The 21,739-nt window shown below is 46.2% G+C and overlaps 1 protein-coding gene across 2 annotated transcripts in view; it reads left to right on the top strand.

Annotated features, from left to right (window-relative positions):
* The window catches only part of ArfGAP3 (ADP-ribosylation factor GTPase activating protein 3), a 36,160-nt gene extending 15,864 nt beyond the window's left edge, over positions 1–20,296 (top strand). The window contains exons 6-10 of one of the 2 annotated variants that reach the window (XM_075674787.1): positions 1,232–1,548; positions 3,739–3,859; positions 13,929–14,147; positions 19,975–19,995; positions 20,104–20,296. In XM_075674787.1, the coding sequence (XP_075530902.1) occupies positions 1,232–1,548; positions 3,739–3,859; positions 13,929–14,147; positions 19,975–19,983 (666 nt within the window). In that variant the 3' untranslated portion in view covers positions 19,984–19,995; positions 20,104–20,296. The remainder of the gene's footprint in view (positions 1–1,231; positions 1,549–3,738; positions 3,860–13,928; positions 14,148–19,974; positions 19,996–20,103) is intronic. The other variant, XM_075674786.1, reaches the window with a different exon arrangement.
* Positions 20,297–21,739: the final 1,443 nt, after the last annotated feature.

Genomic DNA, 21,739 nt, shown 5'->3' with positions numbered 1-21,739 from the left:
AGTGCAGTGCTGTCGAGGATGAAGAGCACCAGCTACATTGCAATAAACGGACTATCTGTTGGTGACCAGCTCACTGGTGAAAAATAATCGAGGATGTGCTTGCAGTAGTGAAAAGCGTATCTTAGATGGAAGACGCGCATCGTGGCCACGCAACAAAAGAAGGGGTGAGGTCTTCACTGCTGCGACTGCTAATAAGTCACGAGGTGACAAGAAATGCAGCTTCCGCACTGCTTTTGAGGAAATACAATATTTGCTGGTTTATTCATTAAATAAAAGCTTGTTGACAAAGTAAGCATTTGTTTATTGTTTTCTTGATGCCCTCGATCATTCGACATCCGGTTAGTTCTGACATTTTTGTTAGTCCTGTGAAATTTGAATTAACGAGGCCTTACAGTGTTTGCATGAATGTGTAAGGCGACATGCATGATTTTTTGGAGGAGGTGGACTTGCCAGTCTGGATTGTGGGTGTAGGGAAATTTTTTTTTTTCCCTCTTTCTTCCTTTAGTGTGTGGGTTAGCTCAACCGTCAGACAACTGAGCTGTGCAGAAATATCATCTTCTCAATGTTGTAGGGTGACTGGCATCAACTTATTCACCAAAGTGTGCTAAATTAGCATCTTTTTGTAGTGTTCAGCACAGAAACTTGGGACAAAATGGACGGAAGTTGAGACAAACACAAGCGCTTCTGTGTGTCTCAAGTTTCTGCTCTAAGCACTAGAAAAAGATGCTTTACCGACTAGGCCGAAAGTCAACATAAATTAGCAGTGGTGACGCTGAAAGTGTTAGAATACTCAATGAATGTTTAGATGCACATCCTTTTTAATTGAAGAAACCACAAAACTGGAAAAAGATAACCACTGGCAATGGGTGATGGAATGAAAAATAATATTAACATATAGAGCTAGGAACACAACAGTATAAAAAGAGATCAAAGATGGGTAGATCACATTTTAGCTGAGATTAAAAGGTAGAAGTGGAAATTAGGCAGGTTATGTAAAGTCTACAGCAGATAATCGGTGGTCTGTTACAATAACAAAATGACAGTTCCAAGAAAAGAGGAAAGCAGTAAAAAACGGCTGAGGAATAGGCGGTGGGATGAAATCGCAAGCATAGTAGGAAATGAGCTAATTCAAGATATAAGTAATTGGAAGTCTTGGTGGATGCGTTCATCTTGCAGTGTACGTAAGTTAGCTGATGATGATGTGATACTGATTGTGATCCCCTTCAACCAGGTCGATCCTCGCAAGGCACAGCAGATGGAGCGACTAGGCATGGGCCTGGGTGGCAGCGGCCGTGCCGCAGTATCGCACTCGGCACTCGCAGACATGCGCACCATCGCACAAGAGACGCCTCAGACCGCTGGCGGAGACCGATCAAGCCACGATTTTCTGAGTGGCACAGGCTTCTTCTCTTCTGGTGGCTCGCGAGGTGGTGGCTACGGCAGCAGCGCTGGTGACAGCCTGTTCGATGATGGGCCCTCCTCACGGCCAGTCCCATCGTCACTTTCCTCCTGGGACACTGTCACCACTTCTCCAGACAGAGACGAAAGGTGAGGCTTTGCAAAGGGACACTGGACAATTTAAAATGTAGTGTTTTAAGCAAATGTGAACACGCATGCAGGCAGGGTCAGAAGTGTACATGGTGCAGGATTTGAGAAGCAGAATATTTTCTGAACATGGGCATGCAGCCTGAATTTCAAACGTGCTACGTGTACAAGTGTACATTACCAGCTTAGTATTGTACTGTTTGAATGGCTGTAAGCTAAAACTGGGCTGACATTTGAATTTTTCGCAGAACCTGCATGTCATAAACTTTTGAAACGACCTGTAAAAGAAGAAAGCGTTATCTTCACTGCACTTGCTCCATGAGCTGTTGGCTTTCTGCAGCTTACATGTGCTATGTTAACCTACATTATTTGGCGAGTTTTAACATGCGCACTGTTTAAGAAATTGCATTGTCGAACATGGCGGCACTAATGGCTCGTGCTTCAATGTGAATTGTCCCAACGGCCGTGCTCCCACCATCATTGATCGTCGGTAAATGGCAAATTAGGCTTTCGCTTCCTCTCAGCTCACCTGAATTGCAAGTCATGAACATCTGGAGGACACCATTTCTGATACGTTTATATGATTATGCTGTTCATAAACCTGAAGAGACATGTTGCTATGGAAATGCCAGGAGGTGCACTAATGGATTGCCTTAGATTTGACAAGTTTGGTACGAAGCACCATAGTATTGCAACCTGTGTGTTAATGTTTTATTTATGTTTGTGTTCATGGCTGTTAAAGTAAGTCTTCAAGAGATGTTTGCACTGTAAGGTCCCCCAGAGTGCTTGCATTTCTTGCATTTAACATGTGTTAGGTACTGTATGCAATTCTAGAACTGCCTAGAGATGAGTGCAGATGCCTTTACTATACACAAGCTTTTGTGAACATGTTGCACAACAACCAACTTGCAGTGGATATAGTAAAGCCTTGTGACTACGATAACCACATTAACTAACTTTTCAAAAATACCTTGCTGACTGCTTATAGTTTCAATGCAAAAATACTTCAGTACTATGAACTTCAGAATACCAAACTTTTCAGAATGACAATAATTATTCAGTTTCCCTGTCATGTTACCAACACCTTAGTACTATGAATTAATATTACGAAATCATGGGATTCTTAGATTTCTGTGTATCCTTCGGAACAGCCAGAACGGTAGGCTAGCAGATGACAAGGCGAAAAAGCAGACGCTGTGGCGCATGGGCTCAGAAAACCTGAGACGGCGCCAAAGGAAAAAAACACAGGAGGAGACTTTTTTTTTATATTGCGGTAGTGAACACACATCAGGTTTTACGAGCGCATGCTCCGCCCAGACAAAAAGAAACAGTGCGCCTAGGAGGCAACATGGAGCTTCCTTTATGTTGGGGCTTTTCTTGGCGTCAGTGACTCTTTTGTGTGTGCCACTCTTACTATACACGGTGCTTCGGTGGTACATGGTGGCGAAATCTATGGAAAATAGCAACAGCATGGGACCATAACTTATGGGACACAGTTTAGTCATTCTCTGCTGTTCTGTGCATGTCTCTTTGTCTTTCTCAATTGTGATAAATGCCTAGTTACTAACTCCCAAATATTTTGATAATGTTTATGAATCTGGGCTTGAAGTTCTATGAAAAATAAATTGTTCCCAAAGAAGTTTTGCTCGTTAATCCACAACCATACCCTCAGAAGCCTTCTGATTGTGAATGGGCATCAAAGTAGTACCTGCTTTAAGAAAGTTTATTCAGAGGTTTGTGAAGCAGGTGAAGTTTGCAACAGCAACTTTGCTGGAAAAGTCGCTGCAATTTGAAAACTGTGTTTTGCTTATCATATTGGGCTGCCTTCTCCCCCCCAGTCGCTCAGTGTTACCTGCTGCGGTGGCATTGCGGCTATGGTGTTGCACTGTAAGCATGAGGTCGTGGGATCATATCCTGGCCACGGCGGCTGCATTTCGATCGGGGCACAATGCAAAAACGCCCATCTCCCGTGTATTGGGGTCATATTAAAGATCCCCTGGTGGTCAAAAGTAATCCGAAGTTCCTCACTATGGCGTCCCTCATAATGAAATCGTGGATGTAAAACCCCAGATATCAGTTCAATTCCCCCCTAGTGTTGTGTCTGCGAGAATCGCAGAAATATTAAAGTTCATAGGTTTCTTCTTAATCACAGTACCCTGTTATTGAATGCGACCTCGCTGTTGACTCCGACAGTTCTGGCCGCAGTCGGCATGTGGTTCAACAAGGACCGGCAACTGATGAAGCCCGCAAGAAGTTTGGCAATGCCAAGGCAATCTCATCTGACCAGTTCTTTCATGGCTCTGCAGACTCTGATGTAAGTTCCTGTTCTATTGTGATGTGCTTCGTTTTTTGCTAGGCCTATATGTTTGCTTTTTGTTTCTGTCATGGCATGCTGAGTGGGACAAAGGGCTTTTTATTACGGCACCCATAGAATTTCCTACCAAAATTACCTGAGGGAAATGTAGCACTGCAGTTACTCAGCCATCGTGGGAATGGTCAAGGAGGTTAGAGTGATAGATGATGTGCATGAATTTGTCTACAGTTTGCCTTGGCTTCAGTAAGAAAGCAAACTGCAGCTTCCTTTATCATTCTTTGTGGTTCGTGCGTGTCGCATGCCAGTTGCACAATTTCTTACAGCAGTGGAGTGTTTAACGTTGACAACTGCTGCATTCCATCATCTTTTCAGTATGCGTGTCACTAGGTTTGGAGCAGTGCACTCATTATGGATGACTGTTTTAGATATGTTGTAGAGCTCATATTTTTTGTAATTTTCTGAAAACAATATGATGGTGGCAATACAGTAGAATCTCAGTGATGCAATTGCGCCCGATACGAATTTTCCAGAAGTCCTGGCCCGAGTCCATTACCTTACAACATGCTAAGTTTCGAATTTGGCGAACTGCCTTTTGTGCCATGGTGGATGATACGGACAATTGAACCACCGCGCGATACCTGGTAGAGCTCGTGAGGATACCCCGATGCACTGATAGTGCTAGACCAGCCGTTTTAAGGCCGGCAGAGCAGCCATGCCGATGCACCCATCACATTACGGTTGCCAGGGTGACTTACATCACTTTGCCTTGATTCCACTGGCGTTTCCGCCGCCCCTTCAAGAAAAGATATATATATATATATATATATAGAAAGAGAGAGAGAGAGAGAGAGAACGAAGAAAAAGGAAAAAAGTTTTTGGTTTGCGCAGTATCATGCAACTTGGCCATTTTCAGACACATTGCAACTTTATCTGGAGCCAGCAATCACACGTGACCTGATCTTGCCTTGCCAGCAAGATCAGCGGCATTCCCTTCCATGAGAAGCCTTATCTCAGTATTCCATGCCCATACCACGCGTTCCATTGTCTTCTGCACCCGATGACAATTCTAAACTTTTCTACCTTTGCGCCCATCGGATCGCACAATACAAAGTAGCTTTGCCGCTGCAAAGAAAACAGAGTCCTTGATCTTGCACAGATCATGTACTTATCACCATCAAGCAGCAGCTAGGATGCAGCAACGAAAGAAACACCAGATAACCAGGCAGACCTTGAAATGTTGGCCCCAGAACATGCAAAGTGTGCAGCTCTCTGCAGCCAAAATGTGCGTGAAACAACCGTGCCAGTGATTAAAATTCGTGTTAGCCAGTAAGAGCGCTGTCTGTGAGCCACGTGACTGCCGTAAGGTATTGTGAAGCCAGCTTTCCCTTTTCCCGCTCACTTTTGTTACGTTTATCTCTGCATGAAGAATTGGACAGTACTGCGGCTATCTTATGTTTACGGCAATACCAAGATGGGCGGGCCCGCGCTGGGTAACTAACTGGAAAGCCACGCTCGCATGATCAACGGTGCGATAGCACCTCCTGAAGCCTGATTTTCTTCCTGATTTTGAAGACGAACATACCAAAAAAGGTGCAGTTTTCTCAAATTCTGCAGCATATTTTGCCATAAGATAAAAGAAGGTCTTAGAGTTTCAGAAAAGAACATTTAACAAATATGAAATTTTGAGCGATTTTGAGTGGGAATTTTGCCGCGTCCCCCTTCATTTCTTTATTTCTTCTTTTTACGTTTTTGGGTGATATAAATTTCAGGTGGTATAAATGTTTTGCGCCATTCATATTTCATATAATTCAGATTCTACTGTATACGGTTAATCATTGCCATACAGCAAATTTGACAGAACAATACAGTTTGACCTTGATATAGTTAGCACAGATATAATGAAGTAAACCTAGAATGTTTCTCGCTGGTATCAGCATGTAATGAATATATGCTTATAATGAATATAGGATATAACTAAGGAATTTTTGTGTCGGATGCAGTCCTGTTATAGCGAGGTTCAAAGGTATCGGGTTAAATCAAGAAGGTAGAAGGTTGTTTGATGTTTGAAGTCAAAGGGATGAAGTTTAGAAAAATCCATGTACTGTGCACCATTCGCATGCTGGATGAAATGCTACACTGGCAGCAGCTAGATGCTAGCACCAGATTGTCTGCTAGTGATTTCAGTATGACGCCCCATGATGGCAGGGGCTTAAGTGAATTGAAGGCCTTATACCTAGTGCAGCATAAGTGATTGTCTTTTATGTCTTGACACTGCATAAAATCACCTGAGGGAAGGCTTTCCTCCCTTTCTGTCTGCAAGAACTTCCAATGTGCTTGTCAAAAAAAAATTTTATTCTGCCACTCCAAATATGTACAACTGAAGCACGGAGGACAACGAAAAAAAGCTTTCAAAGGAGCTAAGAACCAGGCTATTGAACATTTGAATGGAAAAGGACAGACGTATCAATAAAGAGATTGCATGACTAAAGAGAAAACACACCTGGATATTAGGTATTGCATTTTAGAAGGTTATTGGGAAGAACTTGAGTTATATTGAGTATATGCCATGGTGGCTTAACAGCTATGGCGTTGCATTGCTAAGCACCAGGTCATGGTTTATGTGAGGATTCTCAGTCGCACTGGCTGCATTTTGATGGGGGCAAAAAGAAAACACATATGTACTGTGCATTTGGTGTTCATTAAAGTTCCCTTAGTGGTCGAAATTAATCTGGAGTCCTGCATAACGGTATGCCTCACAATGAGATCAGGTCATGGTTTTGACACGTAAAACTGCAAAATTTATTTCATATTTAAGTTGAGTTGGGCAGGTCATGTATTGTGTAGAAAGGACAACATGTTGGTTGATTAGAGCAACAGCCTGGGTGCGAAGAGAAGCGAAACACAGTTGAGGACAGTAGAGAATTGGGTGGCGTTATCAGATAGCTTAGGTGCAGCGGTGGCGTAGAGGTAGAACACCCGCCTCGCGTGCAAGAGGTCTGTGGTTCGAATCCCGGTGCCATGCAATTTTCCACCGGATTAAAAAAAAATCCGCGTGTTGATAAAATTGCATAAACAGGCCTGGAGTGTGGCCTGATCCCGGTGACCAGAACCGGTAAAGCACTCCCTCACCAGAGCAGGATTGGCCACCCTGGTGCAGTACTTGGACACAACCTCCTATATGAACACAACAATCAAACCCTGGCCCTCAGTCCCCAGCAGCTGCGAAGCAACTGACCACGGCGGCGGTCAGACCTGCGACGCAGCAGAGGGTGCTAAGAATCCCTGGCTCCGAACAGGCCGCCATTGGAATATGAACCTGGCAACGTTTAACGCTCGAACGTTATTGAGTGAGGCGAGTCTAACAGTGCTATTGGAGGAATTAGAGGGCAGTAAATGGGATATAATAGGGCTCAGTGAAGTTAGGAGGCCAAAAGAAGCATATACAGTGCTAAAAAGCGGGCACGTCCTGTGCTACCGGGGCTTACTGGAGAGACGAAGACTAGGAGTTGGATTCCTGATTAATAAGAATATAGCTGGTGACATACAGGAATTCTGTAGCATTAAAGGGACACTAAAGGTTACTATTAAGTCAACGTGGACTGTTGAAATACCATCCCAGAAACCTCGAAACGCTTGTTTCGTGCCAAGGAGAGACTTATTTTAAGAGAACATGCGTTCTGAAGCGTCCGCGTACCTCTAGCGCAGTTCAAATCGCCCGCCCTCCGATCGAGGAGAACTGACATCATGGTCTCATAGTGACGTTGCGCCATCGGTGAGTAGAACGGCGTCCGCAGACGGCGCTACGGCTTTTCTGCGCAAAACGCAAACGCGCGGCCAGAAACAGAGCCAAGACAGAGCCGACAGCAGAGCGAAAGCGGGAGTATGGTGGCTAGCGGAAGGAGAAACGAATTACGTCCCACGTTACGTCCCACGGCACACGGAGAGTCCGTTTTCGTTAAACTATAGGCTGCAGCGAGCTCGCAGCGTGGTCGGCGTGGTCTATGAGAAGCGACGAGCCTTTTCGCACTCGCAACAGGGCATAAAAATGTGCGAATCGACGCAAAACTCGGCCTAGAAACGTGCTTCGCCACAGCCAGGGCTCAATACGACCCAAGCTGGCACGACCCAGATGTCGTTTCCCGCACCGCCACCAGGCGCCGCTACTATACCTCACACTCCAGCGCAAGACGCCCATAAGCTGGTACTTCATTCTATGACGCTAACTTCGACGCTCGTCGCAATGGACCCTGACACCGACAGATTGGCTCGCGATGGTGGGCTCAACTTCAGCGATTTGAGCACCGACGAGCGCGACCTGCTTCTGAGGGCTCGCACTGCCGGCGTCGTTGCGTACTACGACGGCGGCCTCGACACCGGCTCTCCGGAGCGGGAAAGCAACGAGGGCTTCCCACGACATCACATGGACGTGGCATTCTCACTGCTTGTTCCAAATGAAAGTTTCGCGAGCAGAACCCTCACAGCACGACGCGATAACGAAACTACTGAAACTCCAAAGCGTGCGCGGCGCAGAGTCGAGCGAAAACGAAACCTTTCGAACACCCATATTACTGAAGGGTAACGTCAAAATGTTATTTTTTCCTAGAATCGAATAGACGTAGACAAGTAGCATTTTTTCCGGCTTATAATCGAATGAAATGATATTTTTAATACGAGTAGTTGAGTATTAGTAACACAAATTATGAGGAGACCTTTCGTCATCGGGCTAGTACCGGAATGTCGCTGGAGGGTCTCAAATCGTGTCATGCATTTACCTCAATTTCTCGGTTACTAAAGCTCTGTTCGCGATTATGTTGACGCCTTAGACGTTCTAGAACATTGCTCTACCACTTTAACTTGAGTTTCTGGTAACCTTTAGTGTCCCTTTAATGAGAGGGTGGCAGGTCTTGTGGTGAAACTTAATAAGAGGTACAAAATGAAGGTTGTACAGGTCTACGCCCCTACATCCAGTCATGATGACCAGGAAGTCGAAAGCTTCTATGAAGACGTGGAATTGGCGATGTGTAGAGTGAAAACAAAATACACTGTATTGATGGGCGACTCCAATGCCAAGGTAGGCAAGAAGCAGGCTGGAGACAAGGCAGTGGGGGAATATGGCATAGGCACTAGGAATAGCAGGGGAGAGTTATTAGTGGAGTTTGCGGAACAGAATAATATGCGGGTAATGAATACCTTCTTCCACAAGCGGGATAGCCGAAAGTGGACGTGGAGGAGCCCGAATGGCGAGACTAGAAATGAAATAAACCTCATACTCTGCGCTAACCCTGGCATCATACAAGATGTGGACGTGCTCGGCAAGGTGCGCTGCAGTGACCATAGGATGGTAAGAACTCGAATTAGCCTAGACCTGAGAAGGGAACGGAAGAAACTTGTTCATAAGAAGCCGATCAGTGAGTTAGCGGTAAGAGGAAAAATAGAGGAATTCCAGATCAAGCTACAGAACAGGTATTCGGCTTTAACTCAGGAAGAGGACTTTAGTGTTGAAGCAATGAACGACAATCTTGTGGGCATCATTAAGGAGTGTGCAATAGAAGTCGGTGGTAACTCCGTTAGACGAGATACCAGTAAACTGTCGCAGGAGACGAAAGATCTGATCAAGAAACGCCAATGTATGAAAGCCTCTAACCCTACAGCTAGAATAGAACTGGCAGAACTTTTGAAATTAATCAACAAGCATAAGACAGCTGACATAAGGAAGTATAATATGGATAGAATTGAACATGCTCTCAGGAATGGAGGAAGCCTAAAAGCAGTGAAGAAGAAACTAGGAACTGGCAAGAATCAGACGTATGCATTAAGAGACAAAGCCGGCAATATCATTACTGATATGGATGAGATGGTTCAAGTGGCTGAGCAGTTCTATAGAGATTTATACAGTACCAGTGGCACCCATGACGATAATGGAAGAGAGAATAGTCTAGAGGAATTCGAAATCCCACAGGTAACGCCGGAAGAAGTAAAGAAAGCCTTGGGAGCTATGCAAAGGGAAAAGGCAGCTGTGGAGGATCAGGTAACAGCAGATTTGTTGAAGGATAGTGGGCAGATTGTTCTAGAGAAACTGGCCACTCTGTATACGCAATGCCTCATGACCTCGAGCGTACCGGAATCTTGGAAGAACGCTAACGTAATCCTAATCCATAAGAAAGGGGACGCCAAAGACTTGAAAAATTATAGACCGATCAGCTTACTGTCCGTTGCCTACAAACTATTTACTAAGGTAATTGCAAATAGAATCAGGAACACCTTAGATTTCTGTCGAGCTAAGGACCAGGCAGGATTCCGTAAAGGCTACTCAACAATAGACCATATTCACACTATCAATCAGGTGATAGAGAAATGTGCGGAATATGACCAACCCTTATATATAGCTTTCATTGATTACAAGAAAGCGTTTGATTCTGTCGAAACCTCAGCAGTCATGGAGGCATTACAGAATCGGGGTGTAGACGAGCCGTATGTAAAAATACTGACAGATATCTATAGCGGCTCCACAGCTACCGCAGTCCTCCATAAAGAAAGCAACCAAATCCCAATCAAGAAAGGCGTCAGGCAGGCAGATACGATCTCTCCAATGCTATTCACAGCGTGTTTACAGGAGGTATTCAGAGACTTGGATTGGGAAGAATTGGGGATAAAGGTTAATGGAGAATACCTTAGTAACTTGCAATTCGCTGATGATATTGCCTTGCTTAGTAACTCAGGGGACCAATTGCAATGCATGCTCACTGATCCTGACAGGCAAAGCATAAGGGTGGGTCTAAAAATTAATCTGCAGAAAACTAAAGTAATGTTTAACAGTCTCGGAAGAGAACAGCAATTTACAATAGGTAGCAAGGCACTGGAAGTGGTAAGGGAATACATCTACTTAGGGCAGGTAGTGACGGCGGATCCAGATCATGAAACGGAAATAATCAGAAGAGTAAGAATGGGCTGGGGTGCGTTTGGCAGGCATTCTCAGATCATGAACAGCAGGTTGCCATTATCCCTGAAGAGAAAAGTGTATAATAGCTGTGTCTTACCAGTACTCACCTACGGGGCAGAAACCTGGAGGCTTACGAAAAGGGTTCTACTTAAATTGAGGACGACGCAACGAGCTATGGAAAGAGGAATGATGCGTGTAACATTAAGGGATAAGAAAAGAGCAGATTGGGTGAGGGAACAAACGCGAGTTAATGACATCTTAGTTGAAATCAAGAAAAAGAAATGGGGGCATGGGCAGGACATGTAATGAGGAGGGAAGGTAACCGATGGTCATTAAGGGTTACGGACTGGATTCCAAGGGAAGGGGAGCATAGCAGGGGGCGGCAGAAAGTTAGGTGGGCGGATGAGATTACCTAAGAGTCTGCAGGGACGACATGGCCACAATTAGTACATGACCGGGGTTGTTGGAGAAGTATGGGAGAGGCCTTTGCCCTGCAGTGGGCGTAAACAGGCTGATGATGATTAGATAGCTTAGAGTGATGGAGTCACTAGATGGGTTTGGCTGATGCAGGTCAGGTTCGGTCGGTCGGTCGGTCGGTCGGTCGGTCGGTCGGTCGGTCGGTCGGTCGGTCGGTCGGTCGGTCGGTCGGTCGGTCGGTCGGTCGGTCGGTCGGTCGGTCGGTCGGTCGGTCGGTCGGTCGGTCGGTCGGTCGGTCGGTCGGTCGGTCGGTCGGTCGGTCGGTCGGTCGGTCGGTCGGTCGGTCGGTCGGTCGGTCGGTCGGTCGGTCGGTCGGTCGGTCGGTCGGTCGGTCGGTCGGTCGGTCGGTCGGTCGGTCGGTCGGTCGGTCGGTCGGTCGGTCGGTCGGTCGGTCGGTCGGTCGGTCGGTCGGTCGGTCGGTCGGTCGGTCGGTCGGTCGGTCGGTCGGTCGGTCGGTCGGTCGGTCGGTCGGTCGGTCGGTCGGTCGGTCGGTCGGTCGGTCGGTCGGTCGGTCGGTCGGTCGGTCGGTCGGTCGGTCGGTCGGTCGGTCGGTCGGTCGGTCGGTCGGTCGGTCGGTCGGTCGGTCGGTCGGTCGGTCGGTCGGTCGGTCGGTCGGTCGGTCGGTCGGTCGGTCGGTCGGTCGGTCGGTCGGTCGGTCGGTCGGTCGGTCGGTCGGTCGGTCGGTCGGTCGGTCGGTCGGTCGGTCGGTCGGTCGGTCGGTCGGTCGGTCGGTCGGTCGGTCGGTCGGTCGGTCGGTCGGTCGGTCGGTCGGTCGGTCGGTCGGTCGGTCGGTCGGTCGGTCGGTCGGTCGGTCGGTCGGTCGGTCGGTCGGTCGGTCGGTCGGTCGGTCGGTCGGTCGGTCGGTCGGTCGGTCGGTCGGTCGGTCGGTCGGTCGGTCGGTCGGTCGGTCGGTCGGTCGGTCGGTCGGTCGGTCGGTCGGTCGGTCGGTCGGTCGGTCGGTCGGTCGGTCGGTCGGTCGGTCGGTCGGTCGGTCGGTCGGTCGGTCGGTCGGTCGGTCGGTCGGTCGGTCGGTCGGTCGGTCGGTCGGTCGGTCGGTCGGTCGGTCGGTCGGTCGGTCGGTCGGTCGGTCGGTCGGTCGGTCGGTCGGTCGGTCGGTCGGTCGGTCGGTCGGTCGGTCGGTCGGTCGGTCGGTCGGTCGGTCGGTCGGTCGGTCGGTCGGTCGGTCGGTCGGTCGGTCGGTCGGTCGGTCGGTCGGTCGGTCGGTCGGTCGGTCGGTCGGTCGGTCGGTCGGTCGGTCGGTCGGTCGGTCGGTCGGTCGGTCGGTCGGTCGGTCGGTCGGTCGGTCGGTCGGTCGGTCGGTCGGTCGGTCGGTCGGTCGGTCGGTCGGTCGGTCGGTCGGTCGGTCGGTCGGTCGGTCGGTCGGTCGGTCGGTCGGTCGGTCGGTCGGTCGGTCGGTCGGTCGGTCGGTCGGTCGGTCGGTCGGTCGGTCGGTCGGTCGGTCGGTCGGTCGGTCGGTCGGTCGGTCGGTCGGTCGGTCGGTCGGTCGGTCGGTCGGTCGGTCGGTCGGTCGGTCGGTCGGTCGGTCGGTCGGTCGGGGCGGGCGGGCGGGCGGGCGGGCGGTCGGTCGGTCGGTCGGTCGGTCGGTCGGTCGGTCGGTCGGTCGGTCGCGGTCGGTCGCGGTCGGTCGGTCGGTCAAGTGCCGCACTGACGTATTGGCACTTATGTTCTGGCAAAAAATAATAACTTTGACCTACATTATCCTTTTGAATAATGAAACTATTACAGGGAAATCAACGAAAATACTTTTGACATAATACTTTATCAGTCTAAACTGACATTGTATTTCTCTTCAATGTCCTTTTAACCTCCCAAGGGTCGAATTTTTTCCCAAGAACTGTGCCCGTGTGGTCAAATTGTTTTAATGCAGTTTCTTGTAGTAGGAAAGGATTGAAAACTCGTGAATGCAGCAAAAATTTATTGTACGCAATAATTCGTCATGTAAGCACTTTGCTCGCACCAACATTCGACACACAAATATGCCCTACACAGTAAGAAATCAAGAAAAATATCTAGTGAAATTTATGACTATCAACTTGTTGCCCCAAGAACATGTTTTATTAGAACAAGACATTCGGAAGAATAAGAAACGCTTGAGCAGTCACCGTGAGAAGAGGCACCTTGTGTGGCCATACCGAAATAACAACTGCGCACACCCCAGTGCAAGCGAATGGCAACTCGATGGAGAGCCACAACCAAAAGCAAAGAAAAGAAAACTGATTAGTATCTCTGAACATTGGCCGCACTGGGATATGGGAAATGCGATAGTGGCGGCCGTAAGAACGATTGCATCTCCTTCATGAATGCCTTGGAGGTAGCAGACGACGCATGTGCAAGCACATTGTCGAGCATGTGAAGGTAAACAAGTCAAGTTGTGCGCACCAGTAGGCAGAAACACAATTTCAAATGACTTTGGGCAAATATATATATATAGAGAGATGGCAGCACCTCTCAACAACCAGTGGTGTTGAACATGCGCGAAATATCAAACATAAAATCGGTGCCATTTATGTTCGGCAAAAACCCTCACAGGGTTAAGGTATATTCACAAAGCATCGCCGTGAACTACGATGTTTGTTCTTTGATGCGCTGAGACCTTTTTCTTTTCTTCGTCCTTGTTCCCTGCATTTTTAGTTTGAGAAGAGGGCTCAGCTGGCACGCTTCGAAGGCTCATCTTCCATCTCTAGCGCCGACTACTTCGGTGGTGGACCTGGTTCGAGCAACTTGGCACACTCAAGCAGCAGTCTGTCGGGACCGAACCTGTATGAGATTCGAGAAGGAGTCCGAGACGGAGTCACTAAGGTGGCTTCAAGACTTTCCTCGCTTGCAAATGGTGTCATGAGCTCTCTGCAGGTGAGTATGCTGCAAAATGGCAGCTCTAGGTGTGTTCTCTTTGCATGCTTCGCAGTGGCATTACTGTTGTTAACCCCAAATATAATGCGCATAAAGTTTTACAGCAAAGCTGTTAAATGGAGTTCCACAGCTGCTTCAGTGTGGGGGTGTGTGCTACGGCATGGTCGGTACCAAATGTTAATGAAAGAACAGCCAGAGTCCTGAACGTTTGATTTGGAACATATTTACCATTGACTATGAAGTAAGAAGTTGCCTTGCGTATACAGTCGAACCCACTTATAATGATATTCAAATGCCATGAAAATTCTATTGTTATAACCGGGTTGCATGAAAAAAAAATCAAAATGGGGGGTGGCATAGCTGTTCCGAGAAAACTATAATGGCGGGGAGGCCAGTTCTCCCCACCACCTTCCTCCGTCCGGCTTCTGATTGTGTTGACTCATTAAACTGTTTAACCCTACTTCCTGCACGCTGTGATCACGTGTTGTTAACAAGCCGCTGCTCCGACCTTGAGAATCAGCAACGACTGATTGTGAGGGCCCAGGACACGGCCCGAGCTCAAGGCATTCTGGAATGAGGACGCCTCTCCAAAGCTGCATTCACCCAATAAAAATGTTTATTCTCTCTCTCTCTCTGTTGTCATTCAAGAACGGCACTGCTATAACAACTGCAAACAGGGGTCACAGGCAGCAAGTGACATAAGAGCTCCTCCGACGCATCGCCTTGGTGGCCCCAAAAGGTGCCTTCTAAAATATATAGACAGGTGCCGTGGAAGCATCTCAGCTTGAGAAATCCAGAAGAAATGCAAGGGCGTGATCCCCACAAGCATCTCGCCGCGTACTTCCCACTGGCTTGCACAAGAAAACCACATGTCCGTCAGCCTTGGCTGCTTTACGCGAAGCTTACTGACATCCTTCTGCAAGGCATCCAGGTGCTCCACATAGTGAAGCGAAAGATCCCTCGCGAAAACAAGCCCATGAGGTACTGAATCATCTATAGGACCGCCCGCAATGACAATGTTGAGGCGGCCTGCCCTACTGCATGAACGCTGCCTTCGTGGCCGTCACTGTCGCTGTCCGCTGCAAGCATGTTCATAACAATCGCTTCATCGGTTAGAAGCGCTTCATTTCCATATCTATAGCAGTACGCTTTCTTTTCATCGGCAACTTCGTGCATTGCTGATGATCGGCGGGTGGATCAACCACATTCTGTTTCAGCGGCGAGTCGAACAAGGCTGATGAACTACGTGGCCAGGAACGACTTCGACGCAACCAACAAGGATGAATGGGAGCGAATTAATTCGTTAGCATAATTGCACAGAATGAGGGCCCAGCGAGCAATCTGGGAGCAACCCCGGCAGCGTTGTCAGCACAGTTGAGGCAGTCCATTCGTGTTTTGAAGGGTGGCGCAGTGCATAGCTACGGGTGCAGCCCATTCGTGTTTGGAGGGGTGAAAGGGCGACGGGGGACATGCACGCCAGGCTGGCATGCATCTCTCGTGGAGAGAAGCGCGCGGCAGCAGTAGGGGTGGTGGGTGATCGTGCAGCGGCTCGCATTTCACTTTTTCTTTTTTCCTTTCAAGGATTTCATATTACATTACCTTTCGGCACGGATACCCAGCAGCCAGACTTTGTTATAACCGATAATGCAGCATGGGGACATTGTAGTAAGCAGGTTATTTCTGCATAGAAAACATGAAAAAGTTGACAGTGCAGCAGCTTTTCATTGTTATAACCGATATATTGTTAAAACCGATATCATTATAAGTGGATTCGACTGTATATCACTCAAGTAGACAACAACTTACTTTAGTTACAACTTACAGTTATTCATAAGTTTTGTTTTCATGTTGCATTTTACTGGCTCCTGGTTGAAGATCAACTAGGAGTTATCATGGCAGCAGCAGTGAAAGGTGAATGCGTAGTGGTGCAACGCAGCCTGTGTGCTGCGTTTGAGCGAGGCTGTGAGCCAGCAGACAGACCCACTAGCACTTCTGAAGGATGTGAGCACTTGCATTTATAGCTTTGCTGTCTTTCATGTATCAGTTGTCAGGTTGGCATGCGTCTGTGAAATAATTTTTTCTGTTGGTTTGGAGTTCAAAAATAATGTGCACCCAAATCAGACTCACAGTAAATTTTTCAAGAAAAAGAAAAGCATGGCCCTCCAATTTTTCAATTGGAAGAAGATGAAACCTACAGAATCTTTCACAGAATGGAAATTTTTCAAACTTGATTTCTGTAGTTGCTGTCAGGCAGCTCTTTAATGTGGTCTATGGGCTAACCACAACATGTTCTTCTCCATAGGCTCCATTATATTTGATATTTGACATTCCTCGAACAACTTTACTACAGTTTCCAAAGGGACAGAGGCCTACGCTTCACATAACCACCTGGCCAGTTTATACTGTGACACATACAAGTCTCCTGAATGCCAGAAATATGTGACTTGACTCAGTTGCTGCTGGCTTAGCATGTAAAGTAGCTAATCTCTCAAATGAACTTTTGTAATGAAAACGGCATGTCATGGCATGTAATCATTGCCAGCCTAACTGTTTTCTGCTGCCATTTTGTCGTGACAGTGGCGATGACTCTTGCTCTCACTATAGAAGTCTGGTTCCAGTTTTGCATCCAATCGTCCTTCAGTGGGCAATCTGCCGAGTTCATTTGTGTGTTAGTCATGTCGTTGGTGTCATCGTTTTGTCTGAGTGTTGTGCATCCAGCATTTGTTCCTTTACTTGCTAAATGGTTAGACGGTCTTGGGCAACCTCGTTGTCTGCTGTTAAAAATTTTTGCTGCTCAGAATCGTCAAACAGCCTCATATGGCCCCCTTGATATGAGTGCCAATGAAAGCAGTGATGAAGGAGTGCTGGACAGTGACAGTTGTAAATAAACCTGCAATCACTTGGCTTTCAGAGCAAGGTCAATTTTGATTGCCAGGGGTTGGAGATTAGGCGCATGCATTGACCCTACTTTCGTTTATGCAGTGACACCATAACGATGGCTGAAATATAGACTGACCAGGTAGCATGCAAGTATGTGTACGTGCAGCAATGCGTTTGACAAATTTATTAACATTATTATTTTCTTTTTTTGCCCACTTTTGGAATAAAGCCATTTATTTTCTGGCAAATCTGTTACTTTCGACTTCCCATTATTCACACCTTTAGGCAGTCCTCACCGAGTCTGTAATATTGGTCAGTGACAATATAACACAGTTTCAAGCAATGTTTGCCATTGCATATGCAACGTCACTCCTGTGCTTTCGATAATGTCTGTTGTCGCACAGGTGAACAACCAAGTGGCCACATATTTTGAAAGGTCTGATGCAGAGTTATGTAAATATTGTGAAAGTGATAGTTGTATCTGTAAAAGTGATTGCTCGAGTATACTGCACGGTGTCTACCAACTGGGAAAACCAGGAATTCTTGGGGATTTTGAATTCTCTGTAAATACTCTGGAAAAACTGAGGGAATCTCCTTCTATCAGGGAAAATTAGCTGTCATCTTATTGAAGGGGAAAGAATGTCGCCCTAATGCTGGATCGAGTAAAAGAGAGGAATCATAGTGAATTGTCTTTGATGCTGTGTTGTCGGCTGTAGGAGTTGCCAGTGTATAATAATATAATAGAGGTGACAGTAATGTCGGTATTGATTCTGCTGTGTTAAAAATTTTTCAGAGAGGCAGGCATTGGGTGAAAAACATTAAGAAATGTGACATTTTTTTAGTATAATGATGTGGTACGATGCTAAGCTCAGTCAAAGGTGTAATGAAATTCTGAGACAGCATAAACCATGTGGACTTTTGAGTTACACTCTCAGCTCTAACCAAAAAATTTGAAGTAAGTATTTTTTTATTTTACCAGTGAATAAGCTGGGCAGAAAGGTTTGTGGGGAATGTTAATGAGACTGCATTTAAATATTGCACTAATGGCAATTTGGTCTTTACTACGTATGTGCAGTAACTATTAGGCTTTGCCTGCTGTATTTTACAGTTTCCCTTTGAACCTTTATCTGCCCTTGATGCCCTCTTTTCAAAACTACTTTGTCATTCACACTAACAAGTATTGTTGTTAACAAAGCACTATAGCAGACAATGAATGAGAAAGGGTCTTAGGTCCTTATGGTAGGTCCTACCTAACCTGGTGATTTGGTTATTTGGGCAAGCATGTCAGTGGCTGCACACTGTAGCATGAAGAAACACAGGAATATGCAGTTTGTCATAATCCAGGGATGGCTTTAAAGGACATGGAGATCTCCAAGTGTGGTCCAGGTGTAATCAGAACTTAACTTTGCACTAGCAGCATTGCGAGCGAGAGATTGTGTAATGTTACGTGAAAAAAAGTATGGAGGATGTCGAATTGATAGGCACCTTCTACTGGGATCTATATTGTTTCCTACAATGATTACTTACTAGGGGTTACTCTGGCACTGCGGATTTTTTTTCCCTAATTTGCAAGTGTGCTTCTCTGCACTTGAGTTTTTTCCCAACTAATGGCCCTACCAGTCGTTCAGATGAAGATGAAGCTGCACGTGCTGGGGCTTGTCTCCTGAGCATGGTTTCATTATATATTTATTTGTCTACTTACAGTGTCAGCTGCTGGCTGCATCTGTTGAGGCTAAGGCAGCTGGTATCTAATAGAGGAACAAAACAAAGTCATACAGTGGGAGACAAAAAAACAAATCTACTAAGAACAATACGCAGTCATTTGTAAAATATAAACCAATCGTAAACAACTATATTCAACGAATTGGTTGTAAGAACAAAATGAATATAAAGTAAATAAGTGCATGAATTCTGAACCAAGTGCGAGAGAGCTATGTCTATATTTTCCACGCCCTTACACTAGCAGACTGTGCTTGTATGCACTGTTTGTAAAAATGACTATGCCACCATTTTAGTTGGGCAGACTGCCTTACAGGAAAGCTAGCTCCGCAATTATGAAACAGGTCTATAGCTGTTTATGGGAGCTGCAAGTGTGGCGATTTACGTTTTACCTTCGTGCATCATTTAGAGAAGTATGATTGCTTAAACATTTAAGAAGATACAGAGCAGTAAATAATGTCACAAGAACCTTTGAAGCCACAAGCATATAGATTAGACAAATCCATGTACTATCCATAATTCACAGTGTACCACAACATGATGATGATGATGACTTATTGGCATCCCCTTTGAAACGAGGTGGTGACAAATAGTCACCTAGCCTGCATAAGTTACTCGGGTATGCTATAAAATTTTAATTCTAGCATTCTTGTATATGTTTCTTTAAAACTCCCTCAAAACTTCTCTGTATGCCTTGTCGCTACCTATGCCAGTAATGGATCCGGTCGTATCAGTCTCTTCAATGCTTTTTTCCCCCCAGTACTCCAAAGCTCTCTTGCTTATCTCGACTGCTGACTGTTTGATGCTTCCGTCCACTTTAAATCTACGCAAAAATTGCAGCACCAGCGCTCCCTCTAGTGAGCTTTGTAGAAAACTCTATGACCGGAGCATTTGTCTGCATCAAACGGTGAAATTTTCTCTCTGTAACTCATTTCTTGCTTTGCGGGTGCAGTGTCTTGAGAACAGTATTGATGTGCAGTACTGATACCTTGATTTGGCTAAGTTTGTTCATCTTGACAGCGTTCTTATAACAGCAATAATGGTGAGAATGAAAAGAACACATACACCCGTGCTGTCGTATTTGTTCTCGTACTAGTCTTTAGTGCTGTTATATGAACAATGTTATGTGCAGTGTTCCATGTCATTGCACTTGTTTGCTTTCCAAAACCACCAATTACTAACAAGCCTGCCTTATTTCTCTCACTTTTTCTCTGCGCTTCACTAACAGAGAAAGTGAACCGTGCTCATGGTAAGGAGAGCCTTCCTTGAACTTGCTTCAAATGGGAAGGGTTGAGCATGGGGCACTGTATCTTGGATTGTGCGTATTGCTGAAGATCTTGCTCCCGTTTCATTTCAGGATCGTTACGGCTATTGAAGAAGAGGCCTTTGGAACTGTTTCATCTTCTATTCTTTTTTTTTTTTCTGATGAAGTTTGAAGATGGTTCTGCAGTGGTCATCATGCCATTTCCCGTTGGTGCATCTCTTGGGGCTGTCCACAGCGAAGGCCGTTATTGAAAGTGCAAATAAACATGCCGTTTGTAGGTTTGTAACTATGTGGCTGTGATTCTTATAGGCCTAGATAAAAAAAATTTATGTATTTACTCAATTGTAGCACACCCACAATTGTAGCACGCAGCCAGTTTTTCATGGCTGGAAATGCAATACCCTGAATTCTAACTAGCATCCCAATTTTCATAGTTCAGTATTATATGCAGAATCTAGTACCATTTCTTGCTCATGGTTCGTGCCCTTGGACTTTCATGGTAAAAGTGTGAAGTAGCGTCTTGTCTTCACTCTGCAAAAACAAAAATCTGAAATTGCTGTAGGTGCAATTAGGACAACAGTTATAGGTAGTATCCAGAAATAAAACGGGTGCTCTCCACACATGAAGCATGGCGAAGTGCAGCTTTCCAGATTAAAAAGGGGGATTTGGGTGCCACTTGTAGCACTTTTGGTTTCGTAGTATATTGTTATGCGCATGTACTGTATTAATGAATATTTCCAAAAGAAAAAGAAAGTGCACATTATAATGAAGTAAATGTGGTACGTGGGAGACCCAGGAATGATAAGCGAAACTTGTGGAGATTCTATAAAATAGCTTCAGCTGAAAGTGGAACTGCACATAAGTCTGGTTGCCAAGATCTAAAGTCAAATCTTGCAGTGAATTGCTTGCCATTACAGCAGTGGCTCAAGAAATCTTATGTAAAGTGTGATGTTGAAGGCACTTGTCATCCAAGATATGTAGGTCTCTTGTACACGGCACATGCAGAGACATGCTTTGAGCTATCACTGCTTGAACTTTGAGCCCAAATTTTAGCGTTGCTTGCAGTTGTAGTTCACGATAAACCATGCTGCAAAAGGCGCACCTGTGTGAGACTTGTCCGGGAGAAGAAAAGGAGCAAAAAACTAACACGTGCGCACTTGTCTCGTGCTGAAGACGTCATTTATATAGATTAGATAGCAAGGATCCAGGATGCGCAGTGAGCTCATACACATCTTTTGTGTTCTTATCCGGGAAGTTCCGGGTCAGATAGGGGACTTTCAGGATACGTAGTACGGGTCTTATCACGGCAGCGGCATTGTATCGATATGCAGAACTGGCACTTCTAAAGCACCTCTCAATCAAGTCCTCGAGGTGTTGACAGCTAGTTCACTGCAAGCAACTGAGAGGGAAGACTATGAAAACCTTCTATTGTGTGCACTGCACATACAATGTTAAGTGTGCATTTAGTCTAACTAGGCGGATTAGAACAATTACTATAATTGGATACGCAAAAAAAAAAAAAAAATCCTGTCCCGTTTTAAAGTTCCCGCCCATACATTGCCTGAATGGCTGCGGGCAGTAGGAAGAGCTCTCTTAATTTAGCTAATTCAGCTATGAACGAAGCGCAAATGATGATCGTGAAATGTAAAAGCTATCAATCCAGCGCAGCAATTAAGCCAGTCCCGCTGTGACAGTCGTCGCATATGTCACTGGTGTTGTGGCGCCCCAT

This window comes from Dermacentor variabilis, chromosome 11, assembly GCF_050947875.1.
Source record: "Dermacentor variabilis isolate Ectoservices chromosome 11, ASM5094787v1, whole genome shotgun sequence".
In the NCBI taxonomy this organism is placed as follows: domain Eukaryota; kingdom Metazoa; phylum Arthropoda; class Arachnida; order Ixodida; family Ixodidae; genus Dermacentor; species Dermacentor variabilis.
This window is presented reverse-complemented; position numbering and strand designations above follow the sequence as displayed.